This window comes from Puntigrus tetrazona, chromosome 8 (genome assembly GCF_018831695.1).
Source record: "Puntigrus tetrazona isolate hp1 chromosome 8, ASM1883169v1, whole genome shotgun sequence".
Taxonomy (NCBI): Eukaryota; Metazoa; Chordata; class Actinopteri; order Cypriniformes; family Cyprinidae; genus Puntigrus; species Puntigrus tetrazona.
In genome coordinates, this window is record NC_056706.1 from 11,748,287 (window position 1) to 11,765,017 (window position 16,731).

Here is a 16,731-nt window from a genome sequence, read left to right on the forward strand (position 1 = left end):
ATGTTCTTCAGCCAGTAACACTGTCATGAATTCCTGATGGAAACTTAAAAAAGTCTTTCAGTCTTTGAGTGTGGTAAGATTGCTGAGGCGCACAAGCAAGTGCTCTTAGAAAACGCAATCACTGCTGAGGTTAAACTCAGTAAAACATTCATTTCACAATTCCTAAAAGATCCTGAGCGTGATGGGACAAAAAATATAATGTGTATAACCAAAAAAACAGGGGAACACGCACCCCTGCACAACCTGAAGATCCATTATCCCACTGAAGGAATAAGCACAACAGATCATGATAGAGCCTCCTCCACTGTGCCATGTAGAACACATCTTCAGTGGGATGTCTTTGACATGCCAGTAACGTCGGAAGCCATCAGGACTGTCCAGGCTAAATTTTTCTTATCCGAGAATAACTTTTACCTTTTAAAATTTTCACCTTTCAATATACCATGTTTGGTGTTCTCTTACAAATTACAAACGGGGAAGTTTGTCTCATGGGAGACGTGGCCTTTAAAGACATTTTCTGTTCTTGAAACCCTTCTCTCACAGATGCCATCTTATGATTATTTTTCTGCAGTCAGCATCAGTAAGGGCCTTAATTTGTTTTAAGTGTCAGTCTGTGTCTTTACAAACAACCTGTCAGATCCTGTGCAGAGCAGATGATTTTTTGGGGGGGTCTACCACTTGAACTTTTTGTCCCAGATCTCTCAGAATCTTTTAAAAAAATGTAAAATAATATTTTTGCTTAGTTGAATCTTGGCAGTGATGGCATGTTGCGAGTGGGGATCAGCAATCCTGCCACGTTCATAGACAGAAAGACTTTTTCCATCAGGAAATCATGACAGTGTTACTGCCTGAAGATCAATGACATGAAAGCCATATTTTTGTGCAGATTTGAACTTTTTAAGGCTATGGTGTTTAACTTTTGATCAGCTGATGAACAGCCTGTTTGAGTTTAAATGCAGTTTTCTATAAATTGCCTATTTTATATGTTTTGTGTCTTGGTCCTGTTTCTTCTTTTGACATTTTGAAGCAGTACTTTACGATCAGAGGTTACAATCCACTAGCGTGAAATATGAATACTTTTAATGTTTGCCCTGGTCTTAAGATTTTGCTCAGCAGTGTATTAGTATTAATATAATTTTAAAAAATTACATGTTAAAGAAAAATGTTAGTAAATATATTATAAAAACAAGTAATTGATTGAACAATAAGTCAATACTGATAAGAGTGATTTCATATGTCATATTCAATAAACAGACATTATAAACGTCATTGTATTAAGAGGGGTACACAAAAAATAAGCACGTTGCACTTTTTAATACTGACCACACAATCTTTATTGAAAACGGCAAGTATGACAAAGTCAAAGGCCAGTTCAGTAAACCAACAAACAAACAGTAGAAAAAGGCACTTGTTCAACTGCCAACTTTCTTTGGTGCATTTGTGTTTCACATTGGAACTGTCGATCTTTAACCTCATACAATTTTGGCACCTGTTTTTTTGATTAACTAACAAACACAGTCATTGAAACAATGTATTTATTTCCCCTACGACAGAATAAATAGGCATTGCAGGACAGTGGGAACTTGAAGAGGAGGGGGATTGCCGTTCTTTAATGGTATTAGCAATGATCTGATACTGTGAGTGGGTGTGCTTTGAGATCACTTTCAAGCGTTGCATTGTCTCACAGTTTACAGCAGACCAGGAGGATAAGATGTCATTTAATGACATGCAAAGTCATTGTTGATTTTGTTGTGTAAGGTTTTTCGGCAATTGTGTGCTATTTCATGAGTAAAAATTTTAGTGGGGTCTAAATATTTTTCTGTTTCCTATTTAATAGTTTTTCCTATACAATTTTACATACATTTCTTGGAAAAATATAACTTACTTAAAATAATTAGTGATGGACTGGACAATTCATAAAACAGTATACTGTTATTAGATTGTGATAGATCAATGAATCACCGAATTCACCGGTTAGGCTTTGTTTGCATCATTATATGCATCACAGCAATGTAATTAAGCATCTTAACTGTAGTTATTGACCATCACAGTAAAAGGCATTCCACCCCACTGCACCACAAAATACTGCAACTGTACGTACCTCACATTTGTTTGACATAATATATTATATCCCAACAGAAAAAAAACCCTGAAATGGTGTAAAGCTGATTGTCTGTTTTCACTTGTAGTCCAGTTTATATTTCAGGACCAATTTTCAACTGAAATATTGTTTTTCTTTTTTTTTCTGGTCAATTTCACAAATTTCATTTTCGGATATAACAGACCCTGACCTATTTGGTTCAGGTCTGCAGACATTCTGAGGTGATGTTGAATTTTCTTATAATGAGCAACATTTTTTAATGAAAAAAAACATTCTCTAGTATTGCACTCTGGAACTATGGCTTTCATTTAATGAGGACTAAAGAACATATGGTATGTAACAAACATGATTGTTTCCTGGTATTCAAACAAATCTCTCCAGTTGTTTATTTTGGTTTCTGCTGTATCTTTTGGCGTTATTTTAAAGCTATTTAGCGGACTTCCATCTCCAACACATGCATCATTCATCGTTACAAGGCCCGTTTGTAGAAACAGCCTCAAGTTGGCATGACATTTCTGTGTCACCCAGAAATCCTCCACCATGAAACATCATAGGATCTTTATCCATTTTTATTTTAAAGATGGCAGGACATCAGTCCTTTCCTTACGCAGTGGGAAAACAGATCTGAGGTGAGTTGGGTCCAGCCTAACTGTTGTTTTGATTTCTCTCAAGTTCAGGAGAGGGGTGGTGATGTTCCTCTAAGAAGGCTTTTTGGACCCTTACAGTATTGTGGTTGAAGATCAGTGACCTCCTCCACTTCGATTCTCTCCGTAGACCCAATCCAGTGTGATGAACGTCAAGCTCATGCTCATAAAGATGAAGCCCAGAGCAGTGAAGCAGGCTGCCTGAAACACAAGAGCAGGATCTTTTAATGACTACAAACATCTGACTTAAAGGTAAACAAAATACTATTGCATTGTCTTTTGAACTTATATTGATTCAAAATGTAGAGAAAGTTTAAAACATGCCTGAATTTTTGGTCTTGAGTTCATTGGTTCGGTGGAAACTATACGGATGTAAAAAAGACCTGGGAGAATGAAGATCAAACTCGGAGCAGAGGTTGCACCTATGAAATGAACAAAAAATGAACAAAACTGCTAATCTGAAGGTGGTCACATTAGTGATATTTTGGCAAAAAACATCTATTTTTTAACTGTTAAAAGTGATATACACAGAAGTAGTTTGCAGTCATTTAATATTTTTCATTATACTTGTGTGATAGGTATTTTGATGTTTATTTGATTTTCTTGCAACAAAACTAAAACTACATTAATGTTCTTTCACTGAATTGTTTTTGCACTACAATTTCCATAATCCACTTACCGATGATGCCGAAAATGTCACGAATGTTGGGCACACAAATGACGAGCACATTGACTACAGAAAGGAGACACAATGCAATGGAGATGTGACGCACCCAATGGAAGGGCTTATCAGGGAATAGAAGCTGAAGAAGGGCTCTGCGAATCTGAAACACAATATGACAAAGAAATTTGAATAATTCAAACATTTGCCCTGCATTCAGAAATTGTTTACTGATTCTTTCAAAATTAAAGGGATACTTCACCACTTTATCATTTACTCCCCAGATATGGGGTGTATGTCCTTCATTTTTCAAAAATTACCAATCTGTGGTATATATTGCAAGTCTATAGGACATCAGAAGCTGAGGCAATATTTTACACCCCAACTAAGTAATATTTAAAACCTTTTAAACTGTAAACCATTGTTTCCTGCCAACACAGGCTCACTAGGTCACGCTTCTTGTGACCACATTGTAATTTAAGCATATAGTGTGAAAGTGCTGATTTAGCACTCTATCAAAAACTTGGGTCATACTGTATTGCTATCCTGTTTAATACGTGTAGATCTTTAAGCATACACTTGCAGTACTCGCAAACTGTTTTTTTTTCTGAAGTTATCTGGGACAGCATAGTATCATTTTTGTGTGGAGTATCTCTTTACATTTTGACAGTGTGTTACAACATTGTTTTGTCTTTCAGAAATATAAAACCAGGAAAGCTATATAGTCGGACATCACCATATAACTCTGCCAACAAAGTGTCTCATTACCGGGAAGAGCACAACAGGAACAGTCAGAGTCACAGCCACCAGCACTGCCAGACGCACACACAGGATGAGAGTGTCCAGAGGATCCACCTTGCTGTAGGTGTGTAGAAGTTCTGCTTCTGTGTTTACTGAGATAGATTTATATATTTTTAGATAAACTACTGTTTCCAGACTGTGCTTAAATTACACACACAAGCAAGCAGATACAGTTTATTTTATTTTTACAAGCTAAACCAAAGCTTGTTTATTCAGAAACAACTATGGCAGAGACAAATGTGACCGAGTCTAGCCTGTAACCAGATAGCATCAGTGATGCCTCGCTTGCAGCAGTAGACAAATTTTTGTATTTAAAATCCAGAGTGCTTACAATAAAAGGTGAGGTAGCCAAAGATGGCAGTGAGCAGATACATGACAAACATCCCCAGGATGGACACGTTGGCAATGGCCTGCATGCGTCTCTTTGTGGGACTAGGAGTATCAAAACAACAATCATAAAAGGTTTATTTTTGACTCGTGTCTCTCTTTTTGCAGCAAAATAATAGAGACTCTTCCTTTTAAACACCCAGTGATAGCATTTAAAAGTTTAAAATCCAAGTTTTGCATTATAGTGTACATAATAGGTGTCTGTCAAAAGTAATACAAACTTTTTTGTTTTCAACAGTGACCACTGTTATTATTAGTGGTCATGAATATTTTCATATAGAGCGGGTGTTTTCTGAACATACTTGCGCAGCTCTGTGTAGATCGGCAGCACCTCAGGGTGACATACAAAAGCAAAGGCCAAGATGGGAACCGTGTAGGCCGTCTGCAAATCAACCAGAGTAACTGAAATTACACAAGGCCGTTCCTAAACTCACACAATGAGGCAGTCTTACACCTCATCATACTAAAATTAGTAGCTAACTTTAGTAGGTAACTTTATTTTCCATCTACGTACTAAGCATTTCCTGTCTGTTTCTGTCTGACATGGGGGTGGGTCGTAAAGAGTTAAACATGGTACTTAGAAATGGATTTCCTTAATAGACTCTTGCAATAATAATGACAGTTCCTGACCTGCTGGTTGATAGTGAAGTATTTGGCTTCACATTCGCCATCAAAAGATATGTTTTCAGCAGTGTGGTTGGTGAAACCATCAAAAGGACAAGGGATGTTGAACTTCTTATAGATGACCTAGGGAACATAAACATAAAGATAAAATGGCACACAGGAGAGCACCAAAGCCAAAAGTGAGACAGAGAGCCAGAAATACTGAAGAGAGTTTATAAGAGAAGTAGCAACGTTTTACATCATCTTTTGATCTTTCACAAAAAGCCCACACACAGACCACAGCATTAAGTGAACTTACTGAGATCAGGAAGAACACCATGCATGTCAGAGAGAAGCCACTGGTGTACCCCAAGTACCCTGCAACAAAAAACAGACAATTCCACAAAATGTTCATATTATACTATATTATGACCCATTATATGTTAAGATACACGTTTGCAGTGCTATACAAATAAATTTGACTTGACTTGTCACCAGTTCACAGTGGCTATTTCAGTTTGTTTACAGTTAAATCAGTGCTCTACTTTACGATTCTACATAAAAAAACTAAGTAGATTGTGAGAGTACAATATTATGAACACTGGCAATGTGTCAGACAAATAGTAAGGATGAGAATAGGATGCATTCACAACAAACACAGAACATAAATGTCTTACCAAGTTGTCTCATCAGGGCAAGGGGCAAGATGATTAAAATGGACACAATGATGATCAAATAGTTGCCATTCAGGAACCACTCACTTCAAAAACAAAGAAAGAATAAGTTAAGGTGAACAACCAGCAAACTCACATTTTGCAAGGAACTTAGCAAATGTTTGTGTATTTCAACAAAAGTTGGATGATTTGAATTGCTCTGAGGCTGGAATGTTTCAGTGGTTACCTTGGAAGGCCAAAAAATGTTATCTAATTCATGGATATATTAAATTAGACTCATTAGGAGAACATTAGGGGGCAGTTGATTGTTTTCTCACCCACTGCTGTGCTGAAGGCCAAGGAAAGCCTGAATAACCAAAGGTAATTCAGACTTCACAATGAAGAGGTAGCTAGACATAGCTGAAAGAAAGAGAGAGAGACAGATTCATCAAACACAGTTTGGTCGTACTGACACCCTTTATACAGGAAACGGCAGATCTTTGTGGTTTGCAGCCTAGGGTGACTTTTATATTACAATACCACTGTCAAGAAAATGGAAACTTTTGTTACATCGTCTAAGAGAGAACATTACGTAATTGTGCTGCTATCATATGGACATATATCGTTTCTCATAAGACTCAAGGACTGCTAAACTATTGTATTTTTAAAGGCTTGTGATTCCCTTTATAAATGTATAAATGTATACTGAATATATTAAAGTGTTCAACAAAAAAAAAAAAGTTTGGAAATAAGATCAGATCTGACCCAAAACTCTTAACTTACCACCAATGTTATGCATTGTTATGACAAGAGCTGCCAGTATTTTTCCAGGGTGTCCAAATGCTCGTTTACCCAGTTGTTCATAAGCACGAATACCTGTACAGACAGGTTAGTGTTTAATGTCCTAAAATGCAGTGAGGTCCAAAAGTCTGACATGACACAAGCCATTCTGAAATGTGTATATATTGTATTTAATATATATTATATTATTTATTATTTACTCTCAATTCAGCTTTTCAATCAAATTGCTATAATGATTTCTAATTACAAAATACCACATTTAATTAACAAAAAATAATAAATAAATAATGACCAAATCTCTATAACGACCGTACCTACAACCCCTGCGCTCCTCAACAGAAGATGGACGGAGTATGATGACAAGATAGCAATGCAGGTCAACAAGATCCTTTTAAAACAAGCAAAAAAAAAAAACTAAACAGAACAGAAAAGTTTAAATGATGTTTTGTCTCATGTAAACGCTCTGGAGTTAAAAATATGTACTAAAACAATCAAATATTTCTAGAATGTTTATTAGATAATTCAAATGGTTATAAGTGCCATGTAAGTGCACTGGCATTGTGTTTAGTTGTGAAACTGAGCGATCTGGCGATACTCACGGAAAGAGGACAACACCAGTGTTGGACATGGCGTAAGACAGTCCCAGAATCCCACTGCCCATGATGGCATTGCTGAGGTTGAAGACAGACATTCCAAATGATGTCTTTCCTTCAAACTAGCAAAAAAACCCCCAAAAAAACAGAGGAAAATAGCCACAGACTCATTAGAAACATCTTGGTCAAAATTGGCTGCTTTATTAGTACAAACTTGATTTCTAGACTCACATCTGTAAACTGAGGGGGTTTTCCTCCATCACTCTTGTGTGGTAAAAACTCCTCTCGTTCAGGTGACTCTCTAAACCATAGATGAATGTCACATTCTATAAATGCAGCAATTATCAGGTCCACAATTATGATGCTACAAAGTTTAAAAATGTAACATGTAAGTAATGGTAGCATAGCCTGCTTGTTCACTATAGTTAACCGTTTGGAACTTTTCCATTCAATCTTTTCATTTATTGTCCCCCGACATTCATTTTATAGGCAGTAAAAAGTAAATCACGGGCTTCAAGTTCATAAAATTAATTCAAGCAAGGACCCTTTCCAGATTTTATGTAAAACTTAACCCTTTTGCCTTACAAGACCATTAAAATGGTACAAAGTAATGTGCTTGAAATTTAAACAGCCCAGGCCTAGTTTATCATGGTTTATATGTAATAAAATGTGTCAAGGATGATATCACTTAATATGTTGATGTTAAACAGTTAACACTGATTTGTATGGAATGCATTAATGTCACCATAAATCCAAGCTTATTTCAGTGTGCTAATGAGGTGAAGACTATGCTGTGGTATGCTGCTAAATTTCTCACTCCCTGGAAAAACAAATATATTTTAATGATGTTGCAATGCTCACATTTTCCTTTTAGGTTCATTTTAAGTTCACCAAAGTATTCACTTAAAATAAATGCAACTCTGCTTATGACTGTGGTGTTGTTAGAAAAGCAGACGGTGAAGCCACTGAATAGTGTGTTTGCTTTTAGCATAAATCTGCAGGCCAATAGAAAATAGATATGTAGTGACAGATTTAGTGACACAGGAAGTGCATTCGCAATTTTGTTTTTAAACTTTTAAAAACTGACACATACCCTTCCTCGAGATGTTGAAAGTCTTGGTGATGACCGTTTGTTAATTTCTGAAGTTCCATTGTTTCTTTTTCTTTTTTAAGCAGTGAAATTTGTGAAGAATTGTGTGAAGCCTTTTCTCTAAAGTAGACCTGCGAGAAATAAAAAAAGTAGTTAAAGCAGACTTAAATACTGCAAAAAGGATGTCACTCAGTTAGCCGCATATATACAGTACTGTATTTACAGCGATTAACTGCATTAACTGAAAAACAAAATAATAATAAAAATATTGTACTGACAATAGAATTGAACAGTATGTCATTACAACAACAAAGGCTACATGAATGGTGCATCATTTACACAGAATCAAAGCACAATAAAATATTTGCTGGTTGTAAGGATATTTTAGTATGTCTATATTAGCGTTACACAATCTCTACTTAATAGCAGCCTAAACTCAGATACCTGAGAACTGTTCAATGCACTTTTTGACTCTTGTCTTCATATAACTTTATATTTAGACTTAATTTTCCTGAAGGTTATCCATTGAGAAGACTGTGAGAGCTATCAAGATGCATCTAAAACATGAGTCCATGTGTGTGTTTCCCACCACCTCTATTGCGATTGGCTCTTCAGGTTAGGTTTCACGTGGAGAAATTCCATAAATTCACTAGAAATCTGTAATTCTTGCTTTTTTAATAGACCCTTTTCACATGACATCACGCAACTTCCGTTCTGACTCGAAGCAGGGGTGTTCTTACTTTTGCCAGCTTAGCGCATTAAAACGCTATCGCTATTCATCCTGACACGTATACATCTGTCACAAATTCGATGAAAGCATGACTGCAGTTATGGCAAGTTATGAACAGAACAGTGAAGTCATGCTTTTTGCTTTCCATGATTCCTGCGCACTGTTTGCACACCTTTTATGTCTTTATTGTCTTTTATTGCAGTTATATATTTTTGTCAAATAAGTTTTAAGATATTTGCACATGGTAACAAAGACTTTTCATTCAGTAATTTATGTACTGCTTACAGGGTCTGTATGTTCAAGAATAATATTCAATAGTAATTCACCAAAAAAAGGGGTGTGTAAAGATGTACATACAGAGAATTTAAGTAAATGTCACTTGCCGATCACTTGCATTTATGGATGTGAAACTTATTACAATATTAACAGCATGAACTGAAATTACTTATCCAGGGAATAAACCGAAGTAACAAATGAAGTAGGCTACATATTTTGTGTGGAGATGTATACGTTATTCAAATATGAAAGCAAATCTATAACATTGCTGCAGGGTAGCCTCACAGCCATCTAAAGCAAAGATGTAAAAGAACCTGACTGTAAATAGATTAACATTATTAGTCTTAAATCTTAAAGTATGTTTTTTATATTGCAAATTGTTCCTGTATATTCCCGAGAGGTCTTTTTTGTGAAAAGTTAACTGGCGTCATTTCGAAAAGGGCCTATTGTGTAAATATTCATAAAGAAACGGCACAAACCGATTTGACAGACATGTCAAACAACACACTTCTAGGAAAATGATTTCTCTGGTACAACATGACCTTCTGTATGGGTGTGTATTCTCTATTAAATGAAGAGCCTAGGAAATGCGTACTAATGTTCAACTTAAAAACCTTCTGTGCCCCATTTAGACATTTCATAACTCAAAAAGCATTGTGTACACCATAATAGTGACTGAAACTCTAGAAGATTTCGTAGTACACATTTTGTTTTTGTGTTGCTATGACTCTCATCCCCAAAGGGGACACTCATCCAATCTTTATTTGCTGACAAGAGTGGCCAAAACTGCCTCTGGAGAGACGCTACCTTTGACATTCTGTCTTTCAGCTTTTACCAGGACTAGGGTTCAGTGTTATTTTAGCATCAGCGAAAGACTATTATAGCTTTTTTACAGTATTGTGCAGCGTAATGTGTAGCAGTTATAGTGTGCACAGTATGAAATGTACATGTGTACGCTATCATTAAGGCTGAAATCCGTCAAATCAACACTAGTATGTTATGTATTAACTCTGTAACGGTTTGCAAACTACTGATGGTTCAGATTTTGAAATCAGTGGGATCTATTCCATATGGCAGAAATAATGGTCACATGCTAACAAACGTAACAGTATGTGACTCAAACAGCTCTACTAAGAATGTTTCTTGCCACGTGTATGTGAATTATCTCACAGTGTCTCGAACACGTAGGAAAGTGTAAATGGAAAAAAAAGCCCTCTTCAATGCCAGGGCGATTCTATCAGAAAAATGTAAACAAATATGAGATCAGCATGTTTATAAGGCCCTGTGAAATGCTAAAGGAAGAAGTAACAAGGCGAATTACTGTTGGATATGAAATTTGCAGTCACTTTCAGCCACAAGTCTGAATACGTGGCTCAGGCTTCTGGGGTTTGGAAGCTTTCCAACAGCCTCTGCCAGCTGTAGTTCCCAAACTGCTTTCCGAGCACAACCTTGTACACCCGAAAACTTGATAAGATTTGTTGGAATAATAACACACTGCCAGCACACGGTGATTAACGCTTCGGTCCTTCCTCCAACTCACTAAATCTCGTAATAAATTAGTTTATGAAAGTAATGAAGTCTAAAAATATAATACGCTTTGAGAATGTGCAGTGCATATTTTGAAAATCGATTTTGATTTTACTTAATCATTTGAAGAGTCAAAATGCTTTCGAAAACTTGTGACTCTTATTAGCCTAAACTGATTAATGGATTGTCACTATATATAGTTTCCAAAATTTAACATGGAGTTGCCGGCCTGAGATGTTAACCTTTTGTACTGTGGTCTGGCAAAATTCCACACTGTGCGGTAAAAGTGACAGAGTCTGACCCATCAGACTGAAGGGTAATTTTGAAGGATCTGCAGACTGAAGTAGAGAATTGCATAATATGTGATGTTTATGTATGCCCGTGTGCACATGAGACCAATTAAACAACAGTGAAGCATTGCGGAAGAATGTTTTGGAAGGTTATAGCACTTTCTCATAAACTGATAATCATTTTTTCTTGACTAAACTCAATACTGAAAGACTAATAGTCATTTAATACCCTATATGTAAATGAAGAGTAAATTGTACAGTATTGAAAACTGATAACACCCCAGTCGTTTAATAGAATAGCTATATAGAAAGATAGATCGTGCACAATGTGAACGTACAATTATAGCATGCCTTAAACAATCAATTTAATTGTTACCTAAAACTAATCCTGTCAAACTATTAATTGGGGAAAAAAGCTGATATCAAATGAAAATGTAAAAATTCAGATTAAATGAAAATCTAACTATAGATAAAACAGTTAAAAATCTATATTTATTTTTACAAATGGTAACGGCACAAAACAAATTTGCACAAATGCAAATTAAAATGAAAATTAAACATTATAAAAGCTATGAATACATACTATGTATTATATGTAGTATGTAATAACACTAAAATAAGAATTGTATATAGCTGTAAATCATCACATTAAAGTTAAAGTAGTTAATGTATTATAAACTAAAAATTAAAACAACAGATCATAAAGGGTGTTAAGGTAATGTTATACATAAAGTAGTATTATATAACAGTATTTAGACATCAACATTCATGAAAATTACGAAATGGTTTAAGTGTTATTTCATGTAAGCTATTTCAGTAACTACCGTTAGCGTATAGAACCATGTTGTACAGTGTAACCAATAGCACAAATCACAAGTTTAACTAAAGACGATTATATGAGCTTTAAAATGTCATGAGTCATAGAGTCATGTGTAAACTAGCTGAAACCAACTGGACAACATTTCTGGGTCTACTCTTACAACAACAGACAAACAATCATTTCTCCAATATCAATGACTCTAAAGGCATGAAACTGAGAGCAAAGTCTTACTAAATGAACACCGAAAAGCTTTTTATGGAATAATCCCCTATAAATTTGTCAGCTGCAAAATGTCACACTCGTGTATATGCTAAGAATTTCACCCTAAAAGCAGCTCGCCTACAGTCAGGAGGAAAAGGAGATTTTAAACTCTGTATGACAAGATCACCTCGTATCCAGCACATTCCTAATAACTGCCTGTACAAGTGTGAAATACTAGTGTGACCAGACTGGCTGTTACCTGGAGCAGCTTTTCTCCATGCAGCACTAGATGACTTTTGGTAATCCCACGTTCTCTGGATCTGATTTTTAAATGCTAAATGTTACTTGGCACAGACCACCTTTCCGCTTCACTCTCAGGCGGTCATTGAGTTATTTGTTTAAACTTGTAAGCACTCAGTTGGGTAGTAGAGACATTATGAGGGTCTGGGAGAAAGAGAAATACAGAGAAAGAGGTGGGGGAGGGTGGCAAAGAGAGGAGGGTGAGGTGCGCTGGGAGTCTGGGACATAGAATAACTTTTAACCCTTTACTCGCTGTTGCCAAATTGAATTTAAGATATTCTCTAGACATAACATTCATAGAGTAAAACTTCACTTTCGGACTGCAAGGAAAACTATGCAAAAAGCATTTACTTTCTAAGAAAACCAAATTAGCCGCAGACAGCTTTCGCCACATGCCATCATCCATTGTAAAAGAACTACGAGGTAAAAGAATATATATCTTCACTTGCAATAAGATTAAAAACTACAACAATTTTGGGTCTTATATAGCATATGTGACTCGTTGTTTTTACTATATTTCTGATTAAATAAATGCAGCCTTTGTGAGAATAAAAGACTTTCAGAAACATTACAAATTGACCCCAAACTGTTTATTATTACATTATTATTGTTATATTCAATTCTAAATAGTAATGTAAACATTAAATTTTATAATGTTATTATAGTTAATACCATGATTTATATATTTTCATTATTTGAAAATGACCAATATTTTTGCTTATTTTAGTGTTCACTTCGATCTGGATGTGAAACAAAACAATATCTTTAAATCACATTTGTACACTAAGACTTACATCGCAGCAAGATTTTTGGACAGGCAGGTAGCAGATCTTCACCCACTCACTGTGAGAGCTGAGAAACGTTCTCTCCACCCATTTCACTGGCATTCTTTTTCATACCTCCATCCATTTCCTGTCATTCCACTTTCATTCTCTATAGTCTCTTGCTCCCTAAAAGTCAACATCTCACACTGTTGCTATCCATTTTAAGACCTTGGCAAGAGGTGTATTAGAGTGCTGAAATGCTCATTTTATGGCAGACACAGTGTAGTGTACTTGCCCATACTTGAATTTCCAGAGCACTTCCCAGGAGATAATATGATCCCCCCGCCTCAGAGGCCGCAAACAACTGTGTGCCAAAACGCAGACTCGAGTGAACTCTTGGTAGAAGTTTTGCTAATATAATAGCAGTAACAGAATGCATTTTCCACTTCAGAATTAAAGAGTGGAAGCTAAAGTTAGAAGCCAGGTCTGGTCATTGTTGTAGTCAACACAATGCACTCGCTGATCTCTCTGCAGGCTCATTTCCCTGTTGTGGCCATGTATATTCAATATGTCCAGGACATCCGTTTAAAAGAGCTACGGAAACCTCTTGAGGTTTATCAATTGTGTGGGTCACAACTTTGGTGTGTACATTGTGCCTTAAACTCCCCTTCAAAAACATTCCTTTTCATTTTCCACCTGATAATGATTTCCTCTACTTTTCCTTTCTGATAATGGTAGGTTAGCGAATATTGATGTTTTTTCACACTCTAGCCACAGAACTTTATGTGCTTCATCACAACAGGAAGTGCTTCACCTGAAGTCAACAGCTCAAATTGGTAAGCAAAATGACATTACATGAAGTCATGATTTCAGATGCGTAAAATGAAAGACTGGGTGAAGGGGCTGTTGTTCTTTGTGGTTAAATTTTCTGTCCAAGCAAACAGCGGAACAAATTCTGGCTTTCTGGTTTTAACACTAAGCAACATTTAAGTTTAAGGTTACCAGTTGAAATATTTTCTTAAAATCAGAGACTATAAACAAGCCATTAACTACTGACGTGCTATCAATACATTCTGGTTAAGCATCCTAACTAACCTGTCATAACAACATTAGCACAACCAATGGCATGTTTTTTAGGGTGGGGCTAAGTATTGGGTCGGCCAATGGCAGTTAGGTGAAAGTGCACAGTGAAACCTGGCTCATCCAAAACATGTGCTGAATTTCATGATATGTACTTGTTTACTAGTAAATTATGTCCTTTAGGTATGCAGTTGTGTATTATAAAACAACGACAACAACAACGCATATTACATCTGCAGTTTTGACAGTGTCTTTTGAGCGGTACGTGCTACATAGAATAACCACACAAATAATGCATTCGGGAGTTACAAGTGTGACTTAACCTCAATGAACAACATTCTTGGTATCAATTGCCGTTTCACTTGAATTGCATTTGAAAAGAGTGGCTTAAAGTTACAGTTCACATGGCCTCATTGGGATAACAAAGTGTTCGCTCGCTGTGAAATTCAAAATCACAGTAGGTGAACATCCGAGTATTATTCACCTTTTGTGTATTCAGACAACATACACATCTCACATGCTGCTTTTCACATACCTTTGATCTTTAAAGTCACAAGAAAACTGAGAAAAGTTATGGGTCTTCCAGGTATCAAGAAAAAAAGTCACTTATTTTAACTTTTTCCAAAGCAAAGTGAATATTTAATGGATTGCGTTTAATATATGCATGAAAAATTACAATTGTGTGTTGTTAGCTTTTTATCTGTACTTATGACATTTTATGAGCAACAAATGTAAAAATATACCACTTTAGTTGGGAAGTAAAGCATATTCTGATAAATGACATACTTCTGCTCTCCCATTTACCTTTGTAACAGTTTTTAAAAATTCTACCTTTGAACAGTACGTCAATATCGTAGTGAATAACCAAATGTTACCATGATGTTACCAAATTCAGTGAGATTTGATGCCTATTCCCTGGATACATGACCTGGTCGCTCTTTAAAAGCTTTTACTGAATAAATCTGGTCCTACTTCTCCCAATCCATTTGGTGTACTCTTACAGGTTGCGCAAGAAATTTTCAAATGTTTTGAATATTTTGTGCTCTTCGTAGTCCCACTTTAGTATGATCAGTCTAAAAGGTGTCAGTGCAAAACAGCATATAATCCTTTTTTACTAATCAAGACCTAGAAGATTTTGTGAAGACCTGAGAGAATGTAAACATACTGAGTGATATGCTGACAGTTTACATTTAACTTACATGTCTATCAAGTTGATTTTCTTAACTTGTCATGGGAGTTTAGCTTAAAAGAAACATTCCAAGCTTAAAATGTATTCCAAACAAACAGCCTCACAAAGAAAGAGTGACTTGTTCACTTTTTTGTAGATATTTTGGGTGGGGGCACACTGCTCTCAGTCTACAGAAAACATCTCAATACATAATAAAAGACATAAGAACATATACACTGCCGTTTATTTCCAATCGTTCATCTCTAGTCCAAGCAATTGGCCTTTTATATCTGGCTTGAGTTAATTCTAGTCCTGCAATCGGATATATGATACCCACATAACGTCATGTACAGGGTGCATTGAAAGATTTTCCTTTGCAACTCACACAGTCTATTATCTTAAGTCAAATATAGCCATATTCTTTACAACACCATAGGGCCATTGATAAGAATAACAAACTGTAAATCTCACTAACCCAAATTGTTAGAAAAAGCCATTTGAAAGTACAGTTAATTGCAACCAAAGAACAAATTGTATGACAAAAAATTTGTTATAGAACATAATGAAACTGTAATTATGGTAACAAAACTCTCCTAAGCCATTAAGCCTTTCCTGTCAACAGCAGTTTGATTTTATAGAACATGTGCTCAAGCAATACAACAGATACTCAGAAAAGAAAATACTCAAGATTCTCTTACCCTTTTTTAAATGGTTCTTGTTGCTTTCTCAAAGGTAGTGCTGGTGAAGCATTCTCTGAAAGCTTTTTTTGTTGTTGAGGTTTTGCTTTTTATCCCAGTTGTTAAAGGTTTAAAGTAGAGCCCAAGAGAGAAAGAGAGAAAGGACAGTGTGGTTCTATTGAAGGGAGTAAGGCAAGGGTGGGAAGCACATGGAGGAAAAAACCTTGGAAGGGAGGGAGCTCAATGCAGTCTCGAATTACTTGTGATGTCACGTACAACTCAAGCCAGTCTGCAGTCAACAGTGGCTCTTTCACGCTTTCACATCTGCTTGTCTCTAATTCATCAAATTGATGGAATGTCATGCAATCCACTAGAAAATTCAAATATCGTGATGGAAAGGACAAAACACAGAATAAGATAGGTGAATATATTAGATTTTGAGTAAATGATTTTTGGGGGTTTATATTTTTAGCGAAGTGTAGTTTTTGTGTAACCCTTTGGCAGGGCCAAACTTAGGTGTGAAATGTTTGTTAAACAAGTTTAAATATAGACTCTATGTTAAAA

General features: G+C 36.0%; 1 protein-coding gene and 1 long non-coding RNA gene across 4 annotated transcripts; one reads left to right on the forward strand and one right to left on the reverse strand.

Moving 5' to 3' along the window:
- Positions 1–1,309: 1,309 nt before the first annotated feature.
- On the reverse strand, positions 1,310–16,364 carry slc38a5b (solute carrier family 38 member 5b). Of its 3 annotated transcripts, none has more exons than XM_043246496.1 (16): positions 16,189–16,364; positions 8,338–8,465; positions 7,476–7,545; positions 7,251–7,366; positions 6,966–7,039; positions 6,634–6,726; positions 6,189–6,270; positions 5,875–5,957; positions 5,517–5,575; positions 5,225–5,341; positions 4,897–4,976; positions 4,539–4,639; positions 4,175–4,299; positions 3,425–3,569; positions 3,070–3,167; positions 1,310–2,942 (listed from the first exon to the last, which is right to left on the reverse strand). In XM_043246496.1, exons 2-16 carry the CDS (start codon positions 8,394–8,396, stop codon positions 2,910–2,912), a joined length of 1,335 nt encoding a protein of 444 aa, XP_043102431.1. In that variant the 5' UTR covers positions 8,397–8,465; positions 16,189–16,364; the 3' UTR covers positions 1,310–2,909. The 3 variants fall into 3 exon arrangements, with proteins under 3 accessions (XP_043102431.1, XP_043102429.1, XP_043102430.1); XM_043246494.1 differs by having other exon boundaries at positions 1,310–2,946; XM_043246495.1 differs by lacking the exon at positions 16,189–16,364 and adding an exon at positions 12,438–12,624 and having other exon boundaries at positions 1,310–2,946.
- Positions 2,878–4,299, forward strand: LOC122350251. The gene is made up of 2 exons (XR_006251588.1): positions 2,878–2,997; positions 4,105–4,299. It is a non-coding gene; the product is annotated as an uncharacterized LOC122350251 (long non-coding RNA).
- Positions 16,365–16,731: the final 367 nt, after the last annotated feature.